At 34.3% G+C, this 10,797-nt stretch overlaps 1 protein-coding gene across 1 annotated transcript; it reads right to left on the minus strand.

Annotated features, from left to right (window-relative positions):
* Window positions 1–5,932: 5,932 nt before the first annotated feature.
* Window positions 5,933–10,558, minus strand: LOC144555930 (putative beta-1,4-xylosyltransferase GT43A). The gene is made up of 3 exons (XM_078304372.1): window positions 9,829–10,558; window positions 7,263–7,545; window positions 5,933–6,221 (listed from the first exon to the last, which is right to left on the minus strand). The coding sequence occupies exons 1-3, from the start codon at window positions 10,473–10,475 to the stop codon at window positions 6,087–6,089; spliced, it is 1,065 nt and encodes a 354-aa protein (XP_078160498.1). The 5' UTR covers window positions 10,476–10,558; the 3' UTR covers window positions 5,933–6,086.
* Window positions 10,559–10,797: the final 239 nt, after the last annotated feature.

Here is a 10,797-nt window from a genome sequence, read left to right on the forward strand (position 1 = left end):
GTCTATGTTCGAAATGTCCTCCAATATGCTCTTGCTTAAACCCATCTGGCCTTTTCATGGTCAAGCCCATTTAACGAATATGTTACAACAACGAGCCCAACTAAAATGAATTATGATTTCTATCCAACAGTGTCTTGGGCCTACTACATTTCTTTGGAAAAGTTAAAAACTAAAATCAGTGCCTAATTCGTTGAATATGTTGCCGCCTACAATTATGTTGGGCTTTATACAATAGTACTGGACCAATCACATATAGAAAAATGATCAATAAAATGTCACGGTACATGTGGAAATGACAATCAGAAAAATAAGGAAAAATTGTGAAATTGTCATTAACAGTGTATTCTTATAATATTTTTTATCAAAAATTAATTTGAAGAGGCGATATCAACTGGAGTGTTACTGTTTTTGTATGAAGGGTATAATCGGAAATACATAATTATGTATATCAAAACAGTATTTTTCAGTTATTTTTTGATAAAAATATTATAAGAATACACTGTTAATGACATTTTCACAATTATGGACGTTTTATAGTGGCATTCTCACAATTTTGAAGTTTGTAGTGGCAATCTCACAATTTCAAGGTTTTGTAGTGGCATTAATTCTCACAATTTTCCCTTAAAATAATGTTTTCTTTGCTCTAATTTAAATAACTAGAGATTCTAAATTGCTATATCAATAAAAGAAAGGGTGTTTGGTCATACCAAGTGGATACTACACGTTGCATTTGACGTTGACACACACACACAGCACTTTGTTTCCACCATTCCATCCTCCTATATTCATCTGAAATTCAGTCAGTGCAACTACCAGTTACCAGTGATTTGCATAAACCACTTGGCCAAACCACAGGCAATTAGAAGCTAAAATTCAGGCTATTGTTTTCTGAACTTTCTGTAAAATGTATAGCTAGAGCCAGCTACACACAAATCACTAATGGACAATTCTCATCAACTTCCATTATTTGGTTGACTTATTTAGTTATTTTGAGCGAGTGCTGCACAGTTGGCTGTCCATCAGGACATGATAATATTTTTCTTAAATAATATCGTAATACATCCGTACAATTGGTTTCAATTAATTTTAAATAAATAGCTAAAGTAGACGGAATCTTTGTAGAAAATTCTTACTGCACATGTATTATTCGCATGTTTTATGAAATTTCTTATACTAGATTATATATGCATTACTGGGGGAATGCATGCAACATTTTCTTTGCTTTCTAGAACTTATAATATTTTTACATATTATATGATTTAGAAAATAACACAGCCATTACATTTTTCTCCGTATTATACTGGAATAACGAATTGAAGGCCTAGAAAAAATATTTTTGAATTCCAAATTTTCTACTATGGTTAAATGATTAAGATTATTTCTTAAGTCAGGACGAAATTAACAAGTGTTGTATCCTATTGAACGGTGAAGACTGAAGAGGGTTCAGATCCTCTTATCGTGATACTTCAATTACGCGCGCGCGCGTGTTGGTCTTGTGTTTTTTTTTTGGAGATAAAATATGAGATCAAACTTTTCTACTTTAAATATTCGTAAGACATTTTTCAATTGGATTTCAAACATACTATCTTTCGTACCGAGGATCTAGTCCTAATCACCTAATCAAAGACATATTCTACGTATGATAATCTTGTATTCAGTCATTTTTTTTCATTCTCTGTTTGCCATTCGTTTATAACTCAAAAACTTCTAATAATAAATTATTCAGTATCACGGAGACAGGAACTATTAATCTAAAATTAAAAAAAGATAAATGGCCAATAATGAGTTCCCTAAACTGCTCGTAATGATTTAATGAAAAAAATGTATAATCATGCGGGTCTAATCAATCACCAAAAACGCACCAAATTAATTTGGTCAAAAGATTCCAACTAAAAGGGTCCATGCTGTCCCGGGACCTTTTAAACCTACTCCTGTACCCTTAGAAGAGAAACAGCAAATCAGCAATGCGATACATGTTGACAATTTAGGGTATTCATTCTGGCCAACACCTGAAATAAACCGATTTTGCATATAAACAGCAAACTTGCTTTTATCAACAAAGGCAGATTTAGGATTTTCGTCACGCGGAGTTAAGAAAATAACGAATCGGATTTAATAGCTAATTGAGTTCAAATTCATTAGCTAATTTGATATTACATAAAAAAAACAATGTATTGACTTCTAATTTTTAAAATCCTACCGTGTAATCCTAATTCAATGCATTTATTCTAATTTTAACTCTAAATCTAACTCTAATTACTAATTAGAATTTCATAGAGAAACAAAGTTAGCTCCAACCTATTGATCACCGTAAAAATTCAAAATTCCAAGAGGGCAGTTGCCCCAGTACTGGTCCGCCCCTGGTTGTCAACTTTGCCAGAATATGGTAGAACGAGGAAAGCTAAAAGCCCAACAAATCTAGCCCAACAAAATATTTATACGGCCTATAATTCTGGCCTTCAAGTTGAGACAAATTTCTCTCTATATGACAAGTGGAGCATATAGAAAATGGCGTGCAGGTAGAGGAGGTCATGAAACTTTTAATTTGGAATCTATGGATAGATTTTGTAAAAAGGCGGTGAAAATTAAAGAATCATGCCCAGTTCGATATCTAGAAAGAATATTAATGCTAAATTTGGCATCAGAAAAGCTTCTTCCAATTCTTTCCTTTTGTAGAAAAAACAATCTGAAAGGATGCTGACTTGCTGAGTTAGTCAATCTAAGTATCTATAGATCTTAGAGGATACCTGTATATCTCTTTCTGCTTTTCTGTCAAGACAAATTGTCGAGTATCCATCCACTAAAGAATCTAAAAGAGATTGAGAGATAGTAATTAGGTAAATTGTATGGTTGAGATTGACCGGAGGGTTCCTTTGCAACTTTACTGTCAAGTCATTTTTTTTCTTTTTCATGAAGTAAATACTGTCAAGTTGATTCTTATACTCCTTTCTAGACTTAATTTGGTGGGATGAATCTATCAGTGAATTCGCATTTGGTGTTCTAAGGTTGCCCTCAAGAACAATAAAATCTTAACTAAGAGTAGCTTTATCAGTAGGAATGGCCGAAAAGGAGATCTCATCTAGCTTGTTCTTTTTTGTCTGACTCAAGAACTTGTCAAGCACTTGATCCTCGACTGCCCTTGGATCAAAGTTATATTGAGACTGACTTATTTTGGATGGGGGTTTCGATATGTAATAGAACTTTAGAAGTTGTATCTCCTCTTTAGGATATATTTTTTTTTTTTTCAGTTACAAAATGATGAAATAGAGTGAGCTGAGACGCTTATTTGCATTGTTTTCTGACAGAAATATGTATATGGTTGCATTTAATAATTTTAAGATTGAAAGCAAGAAAATATATAACTGCTGCAATTCTGTATTTTTTCAATTTTGTCACAATAAACCCGTTGTCCCATTCGTAATAATATATATATCAACAATATTACTGACGAGGATGCGCCAGGCAGTGAAGACTTTCATAACAGTGATGAGTTTAGCAGCATGCCAGCACTTCTATGATTCTGATAAAATTTCTAAGCTGAATATCATCGACGACGATGCAAATAATTCTCTGATTTACTGTCTTTTGCTGGCCGTAGACCTGTAATTCTCTTTTGTAGATATTGATATCTAGCCAGTTTGTAGACTAGAATTTTCTATGTATTTGGTGTGGGGGGGACTGGTGGGGGTGGTGGGGTGCGCTGAATGAGTCCGTATCCTTAGACGATACAGTACCGCACTCGGTCCAATAAGCTGAGATTTACTCCCAGGCGAGCGATTGGAATTCAGTGCCTATTTAGACATGGGGTCCGTTTTTGAGATCCGTGCCACAATTAAGGAACACTATGGATTTAGTAATTAGACGTAGTGTATTGAAAATACCCGCCCGGGTCGGATCCGGACCGGATTGTACCCGGATCCGGGTTTGGAACGGGTAGGTGGCTAACCTGGGTAAGGGTTAAAACGGACCGGGACCCATTTTTTGAAAAAAAACTCGTGATAACACGGACCGTGAGTAAGTTGGGTGTACATGTTTTTGAAAGACTTGTGTGCTTGAAAAATTGGATTAATGCTAAAAATCGCACGCAACATGGACATCGTCAAGTAACATCATTCAGAGTCGAAACTGAAGAAAGTGGTACCGAGCCGCGGCCCGAGGCTAATTCGGAATTAGATGATGCGAAAGAGAACGGACTATGGTATATGAATGAGAATTTCTAGATAGGTAGTGTCGGTATAAATTTCTAATCTCTTTTAATCTTTATAGTTATTTTTTAAATTGTAAATTTCTAAACATTTCAATTAGTTTTTAAATTATTCATTTTAAAGAAAAATTACTAACAAAAAAAAGTTAGAACTCCGTCTATGTTATTTTACATAGCCGGTCTTAAGTCCGGAATAAAGGAAGAGGATAATTTTTTTAAATATATTGTTTTAAAATAATTCATAATTTTTTTTAAATAATTGATTTAAGACATTTTTTATTTATATTTTATTGTTTTAAAGTAATTGATTTAAGCAACATTGTTTTAAAATAATTTGTAATTTTGATTTATATTTTATTATAACAAAAATTATTGAGTTGCAATATGCAATCATGTCAAATGAATTTGAGTTTAAATAAATTTTAATTTATATTTTATTGGTTTAAAAAGAAAAAAAGGAAAAGGAAAAAAAGAACAGCAAAAAAAAATGGTCCGGACCCGTACATGTCCGAACCAACCCATGGACCCAGACCGAGCAACCCGTGGACCCGTGCTACCCGGGAGTTGAGCTGGGTAATGGTAGAGTTTTTGAAAATAAACCCGTGCTACCCTACCCGAGCAACCTGCGGACTCGAGCAACCCGTGCCCGTGGCAACTCCTCGCCCGTGCGGGTTTGACCTGTACCCGTCCAGTCCGGCCCGTTTTCAATACACTAATTGGACGTGTGGGACCATGGGTGATCCGAATTCGGGGGTGAATACAGGTACGGATCTTTGTGATTGTTTTAGTAATATAAGTGGTCCTAAAATTCATTTTATTTATTAATAAAACGCTTCTAAGATTGATAAATTTATTTTCCTGATAAACAAATGTCCATTAGCACATGTAAATTTAGCCAGTATGAAAGACAAAACAAAGCGAGTCATTGGTCGGTTCCGTCTGAGAAACTCCAGTTTAAAACAAGCAGGATTCTTCCTTGTTGCTGGGCCTGTATACATACCAATTCAATGATTAAAGAGAGAAAAAAGACAGATTTCGTTGGGCAAGTATACCATGTGCATATATATAATTTTTTTTTTTTTTTTTCATTATTTAAGGCATTGAAAGCTATTCTTATCCAGCAAAATAAAAAAAAGGTTTCATAACTCACACCTGCACAGATTGAGAAAGTCTAACAACTGCTTTAGTAGTCATAACTTTTCTTTAAGTACGTTTAGTTGAACAGTGATCTGTCAGAGATTCTTCACCTTAATTATTAGTCATATATCTCAACTTTTAAATTGTCTTAATTCAAAAAGGAAAAAAAGACAGTCAGATAACTTCACATTATTTATTTTGTATTACAAACAATTTTTTTTGGGAATATTAATTAATTGTTATTGTTTTGTAGCAAGCGGTATATTTAGGAACATTAGATTCTATGGAGGTTCTCAACAATTTCTAGGAAAAATACAAATTGTGAATAAAAAGAACATACATAACTATTTCATTGTATATCTATATATATTTGAAGATTCTGCCCCCACACAAAAGTGCTTTGCGTAAAGAAAACTCAAAACTAACTAATATCTTTTCTTAATCCAGTCTCAACCAACTTGTCAATCAGGTGATATGGGGCTCTTTCCTTGCCATCTACCCCTCCAAAACAATTGACATGCCTTTGTTATCACTTGACAGAAGCCTTGAAACAAACCCCTCAACTTATCAACAAATTAAAAAGTGTACATCTAAAGAATACCAGTAATGGGTAAAATCTATATATAAACAATGTGTATTAATTGCTTGAGAGACTAGGGACAAGTTATCTTCTATGAGGAAAGCCAAAATTTCATTTACAACCCCCCTTTAGCGGTAATTATTACATGTTGTTTCTTCTCTCTGTCTATCTTCTATCATTTTTGTTTACCAAGCTTGATGTGTGGAGATGCCATACCATGACTTGAGAACAGTCAGATGGGATGCCTTTTAACTTGCTCTGGTCTTGCAATGCCACCTCTTGAACAAATCTCATAGAATCCTACCCCAAAAAAGGAAAAGGAAAAGGAAAAATTGATTAAAAATTCTCAATTAAACTAGGGTAAATTTTTAGGCAGAGTTACAAGTAGGCAAAATATCTTTGCTTTTCATTTGAAAATATAAAAATAACATGTCCTAGCTACTTCCCATTCTGCAATTATAAATGCCTCCTTCAATGATTACACTTCACTAAATTGTTACCCTGAGTAATGAAATTCATGATGATTATAATATATTTTTGTCAATTATGTAACTTTCACTTGGCAAAATATGGATGCCTTTATTTATTAATTTTTGGGCGTACAAAAAGATAAATCTTTGATCTTAATTAATTCAAAGTATTACAAATGGAGGTTGGTTGTTCAAAAGGGCCCATCCACACCAGTGCCTTTTTTTGGTGAATTGGTATTGGGTGTCTTTATCAAATGGGCCCTCTCTTGCTAGTGGTTTTGGTTGCATGAAGAGATGAATCAGCACAGCTAGTAGGAGCAGTACCTTCTACTAGGGTTTTCAGAAAGAAAAAGTGTGTTTTGGTCTGCTTAGGTGCCTAGCTACCTGTTTATGCTGCTATATATTATTGTTTGTAGATCCTGTTAATTATTGTGTTTGGTTGCAAACAAATATTATCTCTAAAATGTTTTGGTTGCTTGCACTTGGTTTCATGATATATACTTGAGTCTGTTTAAAAAACTATTGTAATTTGATGTATTGGTACTATAACATAAAATGACTATCTATACTTGCATGTTTTGCCATCTACGTTTTTTTTTTTTTTTTTTTTTTTTTGCTGCTTCATAATGTACGTATCTAGCAGATATTTAATAAGAGGCATGCCTAACAATGTGTAGTATTTGACATCCACAAGTTTTGATTAATTTTCTTCTTGAAGTTGCTTCTAAGAATATAACTAGTTTTCTTTATTTAAAAAAAATACTTCATATATATTTTTTAAGGACTTAATAAAAAAAATTAACATTTTTCTCACAAAAATAGGATAATTTGTTTTTTTTTTCAGAGAGGATATATGTTAAAAGTAACCAACCTGTGATGTGTCAGGCTGTGAAGTCGGCCGGCCCCACCTTTCCGGATCCCACAGAATCGAGCTGTTAAACGCAAAACCCGAAATGCTGATCCTGCTAGGTTTTAATCCTGCTGGTCGCTTATTCTCCTCTCCCCCTGGAATCGATGAGGCAGCTGCGGCTGTGCCATCGGATGAATCTTTCTTATACCACCCTACAACTTTTGATGATTTGCAAATGGGTCCCTCAACTTCTACCTTTTTCGTGTTTTGGCCCATTGTTGCCACCGGCCATGTCCCGAATACCCTGCATATAGTTAAGTTCATTCAATTTAGGATCAAGCAACTATATATCTAACATGTATGTCCTACTTAAAATTAATACAATGCGTAATTATAATGTGAAGTATTGGACTCATGTACAAAATCGAACAAATAAGAGATCGATCTCCAATCTGCACGTCTGATTCGCATATAATATAAATATATATATTTAAAAAAAAGTATACAATAACTTCTTTTTGTATTTATATTGAGCTATTGCATTGAATAAGCTAAGTATAATAGCAAACGAATTAATTCACAGCGAAAACCAATGAACACGGTTATGGATCGGCTAACAGATCAGTAACAGTTATGTCTGGTATTTAATGGTACAGTAGCTAGCCTCCGCACCGTTGCATGTGGAAGCGATTTGCAAACAGGAAAGAGAAAATAATTTCACCGACAATAGCGACATCGTTTAACTATAGAGGAATGTACATGAAGCATGATTGAAGCCTTCCCTATTGTTCCCATGCACGACAGCTACACAAGATGTTTAATTAATTTAATTACTTCCTTTTACTATTTCGTTGGGAAAAATAAAATAAGAAACCAACCTTTCTTTTTCTAATTACAAAGAAAGAAACCAACTTTTTCCATCCCCTGGTTGTATTTATTTATGAGAAAAGGAAATGAGAAGGCGACCTCGTCACATGGTGCCGATTTTGTTGGTACAACATGTCAACATCTCCTCTGCATTTCCTCTTAATTTCACGGAATTGCAATTTTTAATTAATTTGAGTATGATTATTGAACTTCTTCTATGTAATGCATATCATTTTATTTCAGATTTTTTTTTTCAAAAATATTATTTAGTATGAATTTCAAACTTGAGATCTTCCGGAGAAAGAACATTATTTAGCAAAGAGGAAATATCAATTAACAATTTTGAGATCTTTCAACTTCTTTTAAAGGTTCAAAAACTAGAATCAGGAAAATTTGAGAAAATATCTAGTAGCAACATTTTTTTGTCAAATTAAGGAAAAAGGGGAAAATGAAAAAAAAATTGAGAAATTGACGACTTACCTAACTGGCTAACTCTATTGAAAGACCAACAGTTGAGAAATTGATATATATATATATATATAAACCTTTCTCCTCATGTTAATTTGGTCTCACCATGTATTTCTTTGATAATGATTGCTACTTCTACCTTTGTACAGCAAGACTGATAATTGCATTTGAGTCTCCTACTATGCTTTTTTTTTTTTGACATTGGTCTCCTACTATGCTTGGAAGCTACTTTTACTAGCTATCAAATCTAAATAAATTAAATTTACTACATCTATAAATGTGAGTAATTTAGCTGTCCAACAATAAATCATTCATCATAAGTACTGATTGTTTGAAAAATTATTAAATGATGACTTGTTGGAGCTTTTAATTCACAGTCTAACTATATCATACTAGTTCGGTTCAGCTAAAACTGGTCGTCTAATAAGATTTAAATAAACTCAAATTAAAGGATTCAAAATCAGTCTGAATATCTTTAAAAGGCAGCTGGTATATCTTTTCTACTTTTATTAAGTACAATAAAGTTGTACTATATATGTGATGCTTGGTGCTTGAGTTAATCATACCAGTTAATATAATTAGACGCTATAATAACGACATATAAAATGGAATCAAAAGCATGAAAAGACCTAGCTGGAATTGATGGAGGTAACATGACATCTTAAAATAATACCAATATGTTTATCCGACAAGTAGAGAGAGAGACAGAGAGAGGAAAACCCCCAAATTATATGTAGCTAAGCTAGGTTTCTATTCCATTTCTATTCCACCTCTTTTATTCCAGGTTCCTATTCCAGAGGACCATTATTGTTGGACAGCACAATACCATTACAACATTAAAGATAGTTAAATACGAAAACTGGTGAAGTAAAATTTTTGCAATACGATACATAATTGCAAGTTTTCATCCATCATTTCATTTTTATTCTTTTTCTAGCCATGTGCATTCATATGGTTTCCGTGGAAGAAAAAGAACGACATACGGTCATCCTAATGATTAATCTGGTTGATCAAAGAAACTTTTGGGAGTATAAAATGGCAAATTCAAGTATAACTTCAAATTTAAAAAATGCTAAAAATATATAACTAAATCGTATTTATTTAAATATGTACTCGCCCAACATAACTCCCCGGTAAAAGATGCATGGTTATTTCCTATTGTTTTTTTAAAACTCATAAGTTGGTAGGTGTAGACATGATTAATGAGAGAAAGATGAGGATATCTAGAGAGAGAGAGAGAGAGAGAACTTACTCAATTTGTCTAATCTCCTCAAAGAATCTTGGATCATAAAAGTTCGACCGGTCGGCAAAATGCACGAGTCCAGTAAGCCGGTGATGCTCAAGGTGGCTCAAAGCAACGTTTCTTTGATGGTGAACCTCCTCTTCAAAATCTGTAAAGTTCTCCTTGTATGTGACGTGGCGGTACATCATGCCGGTGTCCCTTAACAGTCGTGCGGTTTCCGGCGCATCAGAATGCGACTCCACCACGACCCACAATAGTGGCGGATGAACCGACTTTAATGTGTGGGCCATCCTCATCAGGGAAGCCGGTTGGGTCGAGTCACCAGATTGGGCTGTGGTTATAATTATCAGGAGGCCTTTCGGATCAGACTCAAGCGGATTATCGGGTACCGGGTTTGGTTCGCTATGCATTGGGAGTTGTGCAATAAGGCTTTGATTGAGTACGTGCTGGCTGACAGATTTTTGCAATCCATTAATCGATTCAGGTAAGACCGCCAGATTATTTATCGGTTGATGTGTCTTGTTCGAATTAGTGGTAATTGTTGTTGGCGCGAACCCGGTAAAGAAACCCATGACAAAACAGATGGTAGAATGGATCAAAGCTTTCTTCCATATGGGGAGCTTCTTCTTACTAGATGATTTCTCCAATATGTTCATGTTGTGTTTGTGCGAAGATTGAGGAGGAGAAAGGGAAAAGAGAAATTAAGAAGGGGGTCAGGTGAGAGAATATAGAGGCGGAAGCAAGGCTTTTATATGTGTTGTGGGGTTGAGGTGTTTTTATTATCAGTAGGTAGAGAAAAGGAGGGGTTAAAGTGGGTGGTTTGAAAAGGGCGGGAATGCAACGGTACTCTATTATTAATTGCTGGTGAAGATGCTTAATTTCTCAAGAAAATTATAACTTGTGTTTGGGATGTTGATAAAAATATATTTTATATTGTTGGTAGGTCATATATAATCCACGAGTAATTAATTGCTCTTC

The sequence above is a fragment of the Carex rostrata genome, chromosome 6, assembly GCF_964058835.1.
Source record: "Carex rostrata chromosome 6, lpCarRost1.2, whole genome shotgun sequence".
Classification (NCBI taxonomy): domain Eukaryota; kingdom Viridiplantae; phylum Streptophyta; class Magnoliopsida; order Poales; family Cyperaceae; genus Carex; species Carex rostrata.